Source organism: Nipponia nippon, unplaced genomic scaffold, assembly GCF_047370975.1.
Source record: "Nipponia nippon isolate SJK-2023a ecotype South Korea unplaced genomic scaffold, ASM4737097v1 scaffold_12, whole genome shotgun sequence".
In the NCBI taxonomy this organism is placed as follows: Eukaryota; Metazoa; Chordata; class Aves; order Pelecaniformes; family Threskiornithidae; genus Nipponia; species Nipponia nippon.
This window is the reverse complement of record NW_028262313.1, coordinates 12,727,699-12,741,646: the sequence shown is the minus strand read 5'-3', so window position 1 is coordinate 12,741,646 and position 13,948 is coordinate 12,727,699. Positions and strand designations below refer to the sequence as shown.

At 62.0% G+C, this 13,948-nt stretch overlaps 1 protein-coding gene across 1 annotated transcript; it reads right to left on the bottom strand.

The window, feature by feature from the left end:
* Positions 1 to 10,426: 10,426 nt before the first annotated feature.
* Positions 10,427 to 11,938, bottom strand: LOC148056702 (thymosin beta-15A homolog). Its single transcript, XM_087748130.1, has 3 exons — positions 11,793 to 11,938; positions 11,331 to 11,435; positions 10,427 to 10,942 (listed from the first exon to the last, which is right to left on the bottom strand). The coding sequence occupies exons 2-3, from the start codon at positions 11,428 to 11,430 to the stop codon at positions 10,905 to 10,907; spliced, it is 138 nt and encodes a 45-aa protein (XP_087604256.1). The 5' UTR covers positions 11,431 to 11,435; positions 11,793 to 11,938; the 3' UTR covers positions 10,427 to 10,904.
* Between the last annotated feature and the right edge of the window lie 2,010 nt (positions 11,939 to 13,948).

The window sequence follows — 13,948 nt, the reverse complement described above, 5'->3', positions numbered from 1 at the left end:
CTGCCGACGGTGGCCGCGCGGGCAGCGGGGCGGGGCCATGCCTAGCCCCGCCCCTCCCGCGGGTTGGGCGGGCTCCGGCGCCGCCGTGGCTGCCCCCGCTCGCCCCCCCCCCCCCCGTGCCCTTGTGTCACCCGTTCCCCCCTCCATCCCAGCGCCCCGCTGCCGGGAGGGCGGCCGCGGTGGGACCCCCGCCCCGGCTGAGGCGAGCGGTACCGGGGGGTGCCCCGAGACCGTGGTGGGGCCTGCACGGGGCCCGTCTGGGGCCGCGGCGCCCCCGCCGCGAAGGCCCCGTACCCGCCTGCGGAGCGGGGCCCCTGCGCCCTGCCGCTGCCGGCCGCCCCTGGCCGCCCGGCCCCCGCACCGGTGCCGGCGGGCTCGGGGCCCTGTCCCTCAGTGGGCGGGAGCCCAGCTGCGGCGCGCAGCGGGATGTACAGAAATAAATCGGCAAATACCCCGCATGGCTTCTCCTCGATTCCCCGTTTAGCGCTGAGGGAGGCAAGTGGCTAGCAGCTGCCCCAAGGAGTGCGCCTGCCCCCTCCCTCACCATCGCCCGTGGGACCCGGAGGGAGAAGGAGCTTTCTGGGGAAGGGCAGCAAATACAAATATTTCAGGTGGCTGAAAGGAAAAATAGCGGCAAGGTCACCCCAGCCTGGGGCAGGGGGAGAGGGAGGGGGAGACCAAACCCCTGGGTGGCTGCAGGCGGGTTTTGGGGAGCAGGAGGCACCTGCCCCCCCGGCCATCCTCAGCTCTTCTTCCCGCCAGTGCCTGGTGCCCACCCGGAGACAGCTCCAAAACCTGGGGACACCGCTCACTGGGGGCTGCAAGACACCCCGGGCACCTTCCCCGGGGGCGGCAAGAGCGGGACCCCTCGCGTGGATGCCCAGGGCTTTTTGACCAGCCGAACCCAGCACCAGCCCCAGGGCCGAGTGAGTGCCATGAAAGTGCATCGATTTCCTCCTTCTCCCTCGGAAAAACATGAGATGGGAGGAGGATTTAAATTAAGCCAGGGATTATAGTAATACCAGCCTCGGTGATCTGTTGGAGATGGGGAACGAGAGAAGCGCAGGGGGGTGAGGAGGGGGTGGCAGGGTGAGCGCCCGAGGGCGCAGCGTGTTGGCAGCCTGGGACCAGGGGAGCCCGGGGAGTATGGGGGTGCTCCTTGGGCACGTATTTGGGGCAACCACCTACGCACCAGCACGAGGGCTAGAAGCGCAGGGTGTTGCTGGTACAGGCAGCACCGGCTGGGACTCACTCCGAACCAGTCTGGGTCCCCGCACCAGCCCTGCCAGGGCCACGCACTGCTGGGGCGAGCCTCCGAGCATGGCACACCTCCCCCTGCCAGCTCCCTTTGCCTGGCAGCTGTTTAATCCCATTATTCGTCATTACTTATTTATTAGAGATCTAATTTAGCGTGTAAGAATACTGAGGCCAGGAGGGGTGAGACACCTCCTGAGCAAGACAGGGCCGCCAGGACAGATCCTGCTAAGGCAGGAGGGGCATGGTGCTCTGCAGCAGCACTGTGCCATGCCCTGACGCCCTGGACTGTCCTGGGCAGGGCTGGCAAACACCAAAGCCTCAGGGACACCACAGGGCCAGTGGCTCCAGCTGACTGTGCTGGTGCTCAGGTGGCCCCCATGTTCCCCCAGGCTGAGCTGCGGGCGCCAGCAGCCGTTGGGGAGTCACCTGCCCATCTGAGCAGGGATGTGCCTGGGCAGGTTTGGCTCCCAGCGGCTGTGCAGCTTGGCTGCCTCGCTGAGCTGGGTGACAACCTGTTTGGCATCTGTAGTGGGTTGACCTTGGCTGGCTGCCAGGTGCCCACCAAGCTGCTCCATCACTCTGTCCTAGTTTCAGCTCGGATAGAGTTCATTTTCTTCCTAGCAGCTGGTATAGTGCTGTGTTTTGGATTTAGTATGAGAATAATGTCGATAACACACTGATGTTTTAGTTGTTGCTAAGTAGTGCTTACACTGGTCAAGGACTTTTCAGCTTCCCATGCTCTGCCCTGCCAGTGAGAAGCTGGGAGAGGGCACAGCCAGGACAGCTGATCCAAACTGGCCAAAGGGCTATTCCATACCGTATGACGTCATGCTCAGTATGTAAACTGGGGGGAGTTGTTGGCTGGGGGGCAGCGATCGTTGCTTGGGGACGTGCCGGGCATCATTTGGCAGGTGGTGAGTAATTGTATAGTGTATCACTTGCTTTGTATATTATTATTGTATTATATTATTATTGTTCTTGTTATTACTACTATTACTACTATTCTTTTTCATTTTACTTCAATTATTAAACTGTTCTTATCTCAACCCATGAGTTTTCTGACTTTCACCCTTCCAGTTCTCTCCCACATCCCACTGGGGTGGGGGGAGTGAGTGAGCGGCTGTGTGGTGCTTTGTTGCTGGCTGAGGTTAAACCATGACACACTCCCACTCCTCAGCAGGACCGGGGGGGAGAAAATAAGATGGAAAAGAACTCATGGGTCAAGATAAAGGAAGTTTAATAAAACAAAAGCAAAGGCTGCGTGCGAAAGCAAAGGAAAATCAGAGATTTATTCTCTACTTCCCATCGGCAGGTGATGTCCAGCCACTTCCAGGGAAGCAGGGCTTCAGTAGGCATAGTGGTTGCTCCAGAAGGCAAATGTCATAATAATGAATGCCACCCACTTCTCCTGTTTCCTCTTAGCTTTTATTGCTGAGCAGACGTCATATGGTATGGAATCTCCCTTTGGTCAGTTTGGGTCAGCTGTCCTGGCTATGTCCCCTCCCAAGATCTTGCCCACCCCCAGCTGCTGTGTTATCAACACCTTTCTAGCTACCAATACAAAGCACTGCGCTGTGAGGGCTGCTAGGGGGAAGATTAACTCCATCTCAGCCTGACCCAATACAGCATCTTGGGGAAAAATATATTTTATAAGTGAAAGGAGACCTCTGAGGAGAATAACTGTGGCTTGATGGGTTGCAAACTGCCCCATGGCTCTGCCACCCTCGTGCGGTGACACAGCCTGGCGGCACAACCTGGCACGGCTTGCTTGGCCATGCAGCGGGGAGGGGGCCTGGACCCTCTCCTGAGGAGATCTGGCAGGGACAAGGGGAGAATTAAATAGGAGGTGAATTGCAGAAGTGGGGCTCCCTGCTGAGTCCCCAGAAGAGAGGAGCTGGAGGGAGGCAGTGGGGAGCTGCTGGGAGGGCTGGTGCTTCCCACGGCGCCTGGGAACCCGAGCCCTGGGCTCAAGGGCGAAGGAGGAACGGGTTTATCTGGGCATGACCTCACGCTCGCAGGAAGCCTGCCGAGAGCTGGCATCACCCCAGCACTGCAGGCAGGACAAGACCTTGTGGGCAGGCCCTAGGTACCACCACCAGTTGCTGCAGGGGGATTTGTCTGGAGATGGGGATGTTGCCCAAGAGCCGTGTGCTGGGCAAGGAGTGCCAGGGCAGTGGGGGCAGCAGGAGGGCAGCGGGGCAGGGACTCTGCAGGGCGCCAGGCTCCTGGAGCATGAGAGGTTTTACTCCCCTGGGCTTGGCTGCATCCAAGACTCAGAGAGGCTGTAACAGGCGCGCCTGCCACCTGGCTCTCATTCCCAGCTCTGGGTGTTACAGCAAACACAGGGAAGCCGATGCCAAGGTAAGGAGTCCTGATACAGCCTCGTCCCTGCTGCCAGCCCATAGCCATGCAAAGCGCTGCCAGCTCGTGCCCTGATGAACTCATCACACGTCCCATGCTGCAGCTGGGGCTTGGGCCTCTTCCTTTGTTCCAGCCCCAGTGCCCGCCTCTGCAGCTGCTTCTCCATGGCCCGTACCCGGCAGCAGCTCTGGCCCACGGCATCTGCTCTGAAACACCCGCCAGCACATGTCCCCCCTGAACAGCCCAGCCACCCCCAGCCTTGGCCACCCCCATTTTCCCCAAGCCTATGGCTCTGAGTAGTGGTTGCCAGGCACCCCTGCACCCATTTCCCACCCCAGGACCAACACAGCCGGAGCAAAGATGGGGAAGGCCACCCACACATCCCCCTCTACCCCACACAGCTCAAGCTGCCCCAAAGAAGTGCCCTGTGTGGTTTTCGTGAGCTGGGCTGAAGCCTTGCAAACTCAACACTTGCCAGCCACCACACAGGCAGCAGTAGCTCGGGGTGTAGCAGTGTCCCCAAACAGCGTCATCCACAGTGGCAAGACCACGTAACTGGTGACTGGCTGGAGGTGGAGCAGCTGCCAACACTGCAGGGGAATTGGGACCACGGCAGCAGGGGTGGGAGCTGCCTCCTCACCGCCTCCTCCCCGCCATGGCACTGGGATGCCGGAGGTGCTGTCGGAGCCCTCCCTGCAAAAACTGCAGCCCCGTGAGGTCCGTCCCTGCCGAGCTGGGAGTGGTGTGGGAGAGGCAGTGGGGAGGGGAAGGTGCCGGGGCTGCCGAGCCGCCTTTCCGAGACACAACACTGCAAGCAGGGGCTTGTCCCAGCTCCACGGCAGCCCCGGGGCTGGCAGCAGCCAAGCTGCATGCCACCACCGCAGCCTTTGCCCTCACCTCCCCACCCATCCGCAGCTCATCCCCAGAGCCCCTCAGCCGGTTATCAGGGACGCGCTGGGTGACAGGGTGGTGAAGCAGGTAGCACCACAGGAGGAAGCACCAGCCATAATTTTACCCTGATGCAGGTGTGCAGGCGGGTTGGGGCTTTGGGAGACGGCACAAGGCATCTGTTGCAACACACTTATCTGCTGCCCATCGTTCCTGCACCGGTTCCTGGAAAGCCGTGGAGGCGGCTGGCAGGCTCCAGCTCGTGGCCTTGCAGGGAGGAGCTTGGCCCCTGCTGCAGCAGGCTCTGCTCGGGAGCTCACAGCCAAGGCGCACAGTGGCAAAGCAGGCTTCATGGTGGCAGGGACAGAGGAGGGGAACAGAGGGGCCCATGGTGTCCCGGCTGCCTCTTGGCAAAGAAAGTGCTTGGGCAGAGGGCCGGAGGGAAGCCACTCCTGCCGCTGCTTTGGAGGTGCCCCCGCCCTGCCTGCAGGTGATTTTGGGGGAAGCAGCAAAGGGCCGTATTCCCATGCTGACTCCCAGCTTGTATCCTGCACCGTACCATCCATGCCCAGCTCCTACCCTGCACCGCGTTCTCTGCACCCAGCCTGGCCCCGGTTCCTCGTGGGCAGCAGTTCCTCCACAGGCTCATCCAGGCAGGTTTGGAGCTGTGACACCACATGGTGCCGCCAGCACCAGCAGCGGGGCACCAGGGCTTGGGGACAGCAGTGGCCCTGGGGAGAGGACACCGACCTCTGCCTTGTCCGGAAAAAGCGAGGTGACATTGCCTCATAGGTGACACCCACCACGGAAAGGCTTTGACTTTGTTTTTCCACCCCTCGAGGTTTCCTCACATCATGCAGGCACTCGCGCAGTAAATAGCAGTCTCGGGCACCCTGGCAAACCCCCGCTGTGCTGCATCTTGGGTGCTGGATGCAACCCTACTGCCATCATTGCCATGGGTATGAGCCCCCACCTTGTCTCCTTCCAGCTCCCCGCGGAGAGGAATAAATCACAGAGTACGGGCTGCCTGCGGAGAGGAATAAATCATGGAGTAGGGGCTATGCATTGGGAGCAGGGGAACAAAATGGCTTTTCATGCCATAATCCTTTGTAATAAAGCACCAGGGGGAAGAAAGGCGATAAACAATGTCTCCTGTGTGAGCCAGCTGCTTCCTAAAATAAAGCGCTCCTCTCCGCCATCAGCTGCCCCAGCTCAGGCACAAGTGCGGGCACTGCTGCACGACACCGGAGCCGCATCCCCTGCGGGAGCACATGCTCCTGCAGCTCCTGGCACGGCCCCATGGGCCCACGGGAATCTGCAGAATGCAACTGGGGGGGCCAGAAACGAGCAATTAATTTTGGCTGCTCTTGGGAGTGGGCTGCGAGCCAACGAAGGGCTCGGCACCCCCAGGCGCCAGCAACATGCATGCTGCTTGGTGAAGGCATGCGGCAAAGCTGCTCCCACCTGCGCCCCGTGCTGGCGACAACGCGAGCAAATGTGGGGAGCGTGGCAGGTTGTGGGGTGGCTCAGTGCATAACTCCCCAGCTTTATTTAGACCTGGGTGCTGACAGGAGCCTGGTCCTTGCCGGGGCTCTGGAGGAGAGGGCAGGAAGCTCTGAGCGCTCCTGGTTCATCATGACTTGGGCTGAGCCCTCACTGGCCGGGGATGAGTAAGCTCCTGCTGGTAAACCTGACCTCCCAGGCATTATTTTGAGAGCAGCAACAACTTCTCTGCTGCTGGGGAAGGTGTCGGGGTGTGGCGAATGTGGCAGCCTGGCTCTGCCGGCCACCACGCAGCCCACAGGTGAGTTTACCAGTGCAGGTGTCCGGAGGCGCCTGGCTTGCTGTGCTGGTGCCTTTGCACCCACTGGTCAGGGACGGTGGCTTTCCTGCTCCATGGCCACGGGGGCTCTCCAGCATGGCACTGCTCCCCGCCACAGGACGAGGATGGCTTGCCTGTTAATCCTCCCCGTGTCACTGAGTGTCCCCAGGGGACGCTCTGGCCTGCAGTGCCACATCACATACACTCTCCCACCCCGTGGTGGCCTCCCATCAGCTCCATTCCCAAAGAACCATGGTCACCAGCTCACACAACACTTTCATTTCCCTGTTACTGCGCAGTGTCTTCTGCTTTCCTCTTTTACAGCCAAACATATAACTACCCCCATGCACGCACGCATGCACGTATTCACCCCAACAGCTCCCAGCAGAGGTTTTCCCTGTCCGCTCACACTTGCTGCCCCCTCGCCTTCCCTCTCGACCGCTGCCGTGGCAGGGTCTGAGCTCTGCGCTTGGCAGCGTGTGTCCCTGAGCAAGGGAGACCTGGCAGGGAAAGGCTGACCCGAGTGGCACAGAGGCAGTGACACGTTTTTCCTGGGGATGCAGGGAGCGGTGGGTGGGGGAGGACCTGCACGTCGGGGAGATGCGGCATCTGCCTGGCTGCGCAGCCTGGCTTTGCCTTATCCTGTTTGCTCTGGTGATAAACCCACACCTTCCAAGGGGGTGTTTGCTTGGACCGACCGCGGCATGGGCTGGGGCTGGCAATTTCCTGCTGTCCAAACCCGGGAGCTGCCCCAGGCCCTGGTCACGACCACCTCTTGGCTCTCACCACTTTCTGCCGCAGCTCCAGGGGCTGCCAGATGGAGGGTGGCCAAGGGAAAACCCCGGCTGACAGCGTGCAAAAGACTCCCTTGCACTGGGTGATCCGCGCTGCAAACCAGCACGGTGCTGCAGGGTGCGTGGAGGGTGCCACAGCCTGACAGGGTGGGTGTACGGCCAGGAGGAGGGGGACACTGGGGTGCCTGGCGCAGAGCCATGCACAGCCTGACTCAGGCACCTCCTGCAAGAGATGGAGTTATGGTCCTCCACACAAGTGTACATAGGGCCAAATCCTCTCCCGGCTGAGTCAGAGGGGATGGAGCAGTGGCAGGGGCAGACGCCCATCCCAGCCACAAGCCCCGATCTGAATTCACTCCGTGCTGCTGATCACCAGATATTTGCCCAAATTCCTGCTGCTGGTGACTCAGCCTCCTCCTCCCTCCTCTGCAGCATCGGCCACAGCTCACCACCCGATCGAGCGATGGGAGGAAACCGCCCTGGGAGCAGCGGGATGGGCCCCAGCCAGGGAGAGGGATGGATATCGCCAGGAGGAGCTGACACATATGACTTACCTGGTGCCCAGTGAGGGAAGGCAGCATTGAGCCCTGCCAGGAAGGCCCGGCTCCCAGGATGGCATCCTCCATGCACGGGTGGCTGCTGGGGCAGCCCGTGCTGCTGGAGCCACCACGTTTCTAGGGAACATCAGCCTGGCAGGCATCCTGGCCTCCCATACCACTGGCAGCCGTGTAATGGTTCTCCCCTTAGCGGCTAATCCTCTGCTGGCAACAGGAACATTTTGGGCACTGGGTTGCAAAACAGCTTTCTCTTTATCCTCAGACCTGAGGATACAGGGTTTGGCCAATGTGTCCGGTACTTCCCCATGCACCATTCTGGCAGGGATGTGGGCGGGAGAAGTGCCTGGGCTGCCCTCATTTTGGGTGGACACAGCCACATTGGCCATACGACCCACTGAGGTGGGTTTGCTGGGGCTGAGGAGCTGCCCCCAGCTCCAACCGATGTCCCCGGGGCCGGGCTGGGGCTGCCAGCCCCTGGAGTGGCTTCCTCAGGGCACAGACCCGGCTGTGCCAGCACTTAACCCCATGTCTAAACCTGCATTGCTGCATCCCCAGGGTGGCCACAGTGAAAAGGCAACCCAAACCCAGGTGCATTGACACCCCTGTCCTCACCTCACAGCTCGCCGGGATGCAGCAAAGTGGTCCCATGGGCTGGTTCTACAGGCTTGGGGTGAACACTGGAGCGTTGCCAGCTCCTGGCACCAGCAACCCTGCCATTTGGGGCAACCGCCGTGGAGCCGCAGCCCTCACCCTGCCTGGTGAACCGGTCAGCCCCATAGGAAGGGGGTGCACGGTCAGCAGGCGCTTGCAGCACCCGGCAACCCTGGGCAGAGTCTCTGCTGCCCACGTGTGCAACACAGGGCGAGGGGGAGGTTTTTGTGAGCATGGTGGTGCCAGGGACGGGACACTCCTGCCGTGACCTTGCAGAGGTCCGAGTGACTCAGGGAGAGATAAGTCGACTGGTGGTTTTCCATGCCCGCAGAGTGGCTCGTTCCAGCATGACTAAGAGCGTGCAGGAGGGAGAGGCACGGGGGCGGTGTCGGGGGCAGCCAGGGTGCTGTGGGCAGCCACTGAGACTCCCTATCCCCAAAAGCCCCACTGAGGAGAGGAGATCAGCTCTGCCACTTTGTGTTTCCATCCAAAAAACTTCACTTGGTTCAGCTCACGCTCTGGCTGTTGGGGACAGGGAAAGGGCTCAGGCCGGCTTTATCTCTGGGTTTGATGCGACTGCCAGCCTGGGCGCATCAAGTGCAAAGCCTCTCTGCAGGAGGGGGAAATGCTGAAGCAGCAAGAAGGTGCTTAACCTTTAGCGGTCTGCAAGCCTTGCCTGCTGCTCCCGAGCCCAGCTCTTGCTGACATGACCTTTTCTACCTTCTGCTTTCACAGAAGGGTCCAAAGAGGCCCCCTGCTCCCTCCCTAGCACAGGGCTGAGCCTGCCCTGCCTGGCGAGAGAAACCACCCCCAAAGAAGGGACAAGCCCTGCCAGGCCAATGAGCAGCGGCTGCCACCCTGGCAGCCCACCCCAGCAGCTGGCACTGGGAAAAGGATTCCCATGTCCAGGACAGGGTGCTGTCCTGGGAACATCAGGGTGCTGAGGGGGCACAGCCACCCTGGCATGTGCTGAGCTTCCCAGTGCTCAGCTCAGCGTCACAGCAGCCCCAGCTGGGCCTCAGCATCGCTCCCCACCACCCTCACCCCATGGAAAAACCTGCACACTGCCCTGACAGCACACAAACACCAACCTCTTACCTTCAGCTCTTTCAGTTCTGCTTTTTAAGGGGTGAAGGCAGTTGCAGTCACGCAAGCAGTGTTATTTGCAGCCCTTGGTAGGCAGTGTGGGTGGAGGTACCAGGCAGGTAGGCACCGTGTCCAGACAGGTACAACAGTCCCATGTTTGTCTCCAGATGACCAGGCTCACTAGGGGCTCTGCTCTTAGTTGGCAAGTTTACTTCCACCTCCTCCATAAGCAGCCCGTTCAGTGACCCTGCAGGCCAGGCGGAGGTGGGAAATCCTGGCAGCACCCAGGACGCCTCAGCATAGACCTGGAGGCACTATCAGACCCCAGCTCCCCCTCACCCACACCGTGCTGGAGGCTGCCTGCAGGGCACAGGGATCTCTGCTCCTGCAAGGCATGGCTGGGATCAATCAGCCTAGAGGGTACCCAAGGGGTCTACTGCATTAATCCACCCTTACAAGGCTGCAGAAACCTCCTTCAGCCAAGGGCAGGTGTGGTAGTTGGCTCAAGGTGGAGAAGACCTGTGCCAGGCAGCAAGGGGAGAGCTCTGCTCTGAGAGGTGGCCGCAGCACCAGCGGGACCCAGGCCAGCACCCACACTGCCAGCGCAGGCACCTCCAGTCGCACAGGGGAGCAGCCAGACCAGCTCAAGTGATGTTTCAGGCAGGGGACACCAATGTCTTTGAAGCAGGAGGCTCAGCCTTCAGGCAGGCCGGCCCAGGTTAGCCTCTACTTGAGGACACACCAAGAAACCACCATGGCAGTGGGATTGCTGGTGGAACACAGCAGCCTTGGCCAGCTGAGCCCCCAGCCCCAGCAACGCTCCCAGCCCTGGTCCCTCCCAGACCACCAGGAGCTCAGCCCTATGCAAACACCAAGCTGGGCTGGCCCTGCACGGAACCACCCCACGCAGCCCCCTGAGCAACACCAAACCACCAGAGACCTTCCCGCCCCCCAGAGTGAGCCAGGCTATAGCCCGAACCTTTGCCAGGGAAGAAGCCACAAGCCATAGGTAGGTCATTACATTTTTTTATTTTATAATAAACTTCTTATTTTTCCCCCCAAGGAAGACAAAAAAACGTGAGTGAGGCTACAGAACACCATCAGTGAAGAGTATGCAAGACAGACCCAGGCCATGGGCCAGGCCAGGAAGGATCCCCACTCCCCCAGGCAGAAGGGCTCCGTCCCCAGGAGCCTCACGTAGCCCTTGCTCATCTCCCCACTGCATGAGAGCGAGATCAGCGCTGTCAGCGGGACTCAGCTGAGCAGCAGAGATGGGGCTGGGTCAGGCTATTGATGGACTGAGAGAGCCACGCTTTGTTCCCCCCACCCACCAGAGCTGCCAGGAAGGTGGGACAGGGGGTTAAGGTGATGCAGCTTTTTTCTATACACATAGATGATGTACATTTAAAAAAAACACATGATTTAATTCAAAGCAAAAAAAAAAAAAAAAAAATCAAGTGGTAGCTCTTCCTGCCAGGCCACCTCACTCTAGGAAGACTTCACACATTCCTTCTCCTGCTCAATAGCTGCAAGAGAAGAGAGGGCCATTAGTCTCTGGAGGTTTTTTGTGGAAACACCCGCTGGAGAGGGCTGCGGAGCAATCACTCGGGCCCTGGCGCCCAGTTTTGTGGTCTGGCCCCAAGCGGGGCAGTCAGACACCTCAAGCCAGGGGCTGACGCGACACGCACGCGGGCGACGGCGAGCTGGGCGCGTGCCTTCAGCTCCCCTCGGGGAAGCCGGGCCCCGAGCCGCCAGCTCGCAGCCACGGCCGTGCCCGCTGCCCCGGAGGGCCGTGCCCTGGCCCCCGCCGCTCGGTCAGGGTTTTCTCCGGGTCGCAGCCCGGCCGCCCCGAGCCGCCACTCCCCACCGGCCCCCGCACGGCCCCACCCCGGCCCCGCTCCCCGCCGCACTCACTCTCCTTGGAGGGCAGCGTGTTCTTCTCCTCCGTGTTGGTTTTCTTCAGCTTCTTCTTGTCGAATTTCTCCACCTCCGAGAGGTCTGGCTTGTCGCACATTTTGCCTGCGAGACACCCCCCCCCCCCCCCCCGGGGTCAGCCGAGGTCCCCGGGGACCGGCAGACAAAGGCGACCCGGCCCCGCCGCGGACAATAGCGCAGGGCGGGGCCGCCGCCGCCCCGGGCACCGCGCCGCTCCCCGGCTCCGGGCAGCCCCGCACCGGCCGGGCGGCGCCCGGTGCCCGCACCCACCGCGGGGGTCCTCCCCGCCCTCGCCAGCCCCGCTCCCCGCCGCGACCCCCGCGCCCGCAGACCCGCCCGCGGGAGCCCCTCCTTGCGCCAGCCCTGCGGGCAGCCCCCTCCCCGGCACAGCCCGCACCCCCCGCCAGCCCCGCGGCCGGGGAGCGGGAGCCGGCGCCGCACCTGGTGCTGTGCTGTGCTGTGCCGTGCCGTGCCGTCCTGTACCGGGCAAACCCGCTCCGCTCGGCGCCCAGGTGAGGCTGGAACGAGCGGCGTGGGGCGGCGCCTTATATAGCCCGGCCACCGCCCAGCCCGCGCGTCCATTGGCTGCCCGCCGCCCGCAGGGCCCGCCGGGAAGTGTAGTCCGCCCGCTGGCTGCCGCGGCCGCGCGGCCCCCGGGAGAACTGCGGCTCCCGAGCTGCCCCGCGGCGGGGGGGGGGCGCCGCCGAGCGGGCACGGGGGCACCGGGGGGGCGCGGGGGCGACTGTGGAGAGCGTTACGGCTGCGGGAGGCCGCGCGCACGGCTCTCGCCCTCCCCCGCGCTCACGCCCGGCCCTGCACACGCACCCTGCGCACACACACACGCGCCCACGCCCGTGGCGTGCACACCCACAGCCACCCTGCGTGCTCGCGGATACGCACACACATCGTGCCTTCACGCGCCCCGTGCCTGCACACTCAGCGTGCAGACGCAGGCACGGACGCTGCAGAAGCACACCCCCCCCGACCAGCATCGCACCCAGCCCCGCTGCCACCCCTGCCCCCACAGCTGGGCGCTCCCCACGGGGCTGGGTGGCCCCAAGGCCACCGTCCCAGCCCCAAACCCTCCCCAGGAGCAGGTGCCTTGCAGCCACAAGGCGGCTGTGCCCCGCGCATGTGCCCAGGGATGCACCCGCCACCGGCCACCCCCGACACCCACCCTGCTGAAGCAGAACTTACGAACGCAAGCCCTTGGGATAAACACGGCACCGTGTGTTCGCAGCTGCAGGAGATGCTTTGCCACCGTGCTCAACCTGCGGCCGCGCTGGCTCCGGCCACGGCGCTTCCCGGGGAGATCGGTCACTAAAGCAGCAGCAGCCCGGGTGGGCAAGGAGCAGACTGCACTCAGGGGCAGAGGCTCTCGCTTGGCCGTAGCAAAGCAGTAGGTGCAGAAGGCCTGGGGGGGCAGCCAGCACAGACCAGACGGGCCGGGGCGCCCGCGGAGACAATACTGAGTGTGAGCAGAGGCCGCCTCCCTGCTCCCGGCTGGGCTGGGGAGCAGGGAGGGCAGTGGCAGCCCAGGGGGCATCTGCACGCTGGCCCCCAGGATGGGGAGTGGCTGGAGGGCCAGGATGCCTGGGAGGCCTTGCAGTAGGGTCCTGTAGGTGCTGAGGAGGGGGAAAAACCAACAACAAAGAAAAGCATCCTGACCCCCATGGCAGGCTTGCCAAAACCCTCCTGCAGAGATCCCGGTGTCACGGCGAGCAGGATCCTGATGTAGAGCACCAGGGGTAGCAGCTGTGCTGCAGCAGCTCTCACACCCACCTCCACCTCCGCCTGGCCTGCCAGCCTCTGGGTTTCTCCCCAGGCTTACTGGAGATTGTGCAGAGAAAATCCCCAGCAAGCCTGAGGAAACATTTGCTTTGTGTTTTTTAGCTAGAAGACTGCCATCTTGGGACAGGGGCTCGGTACTCTCCAGCAACAGCAGCTCTTGGCCAGAGGCAAAGCCCTGAGGACACAGGCAACTTCCCGCTCCAGACACCAACTGGGCTCTGAATTAAAGAAATGCCAATGGTTGGTGTATGCAGAAAAGGCAAAGGCCAAGGTCTGAGGCCAGGTCCTAAGATGTGGTTGCTACTCTGAGAGAAGTTTGGATGGCAAACAGCCACCAGTCCCCGTCCCCTGGGGGGAGAGGAAGAGGCTGTAGGCGAAGCCCCAGGCCAGGCCGCTCCCAGAGCAGCTTTGATTTGGTGCTGGCAGGACCAGGTTTGGAGGGTGCTGTATAGCCAGGAGCAGCAAGCCCCGGCAGGGTTGCCTTCGCGAGCATCCTTCAAACCCACCCTGCAGAGCCTGCATCACAAAGCCCGCCCCGAGCTGAGAAAGGGCTCAGTTTTCCTACACAGCCAAAAGGAAACAAAAAAACCCACCCAGTTTCGAAATGAAAGCAGGAAATCCTTTTTGCCTTTATGCAAATAGTGAGACAAGTGTTTTGCTGGGTGCTTACTCTCCAGCTGTTCCCACCTTCCCCCCAGCTTCCCCCTCCTTCCCTGCCTGTTTGCCACATGCTTCTCCTTTGCGGATGCTGCATGCTCTGCTGTAGCTTTTGTCCCTGGCCGGCAGCGAGTGCGAAAGGACCTGGT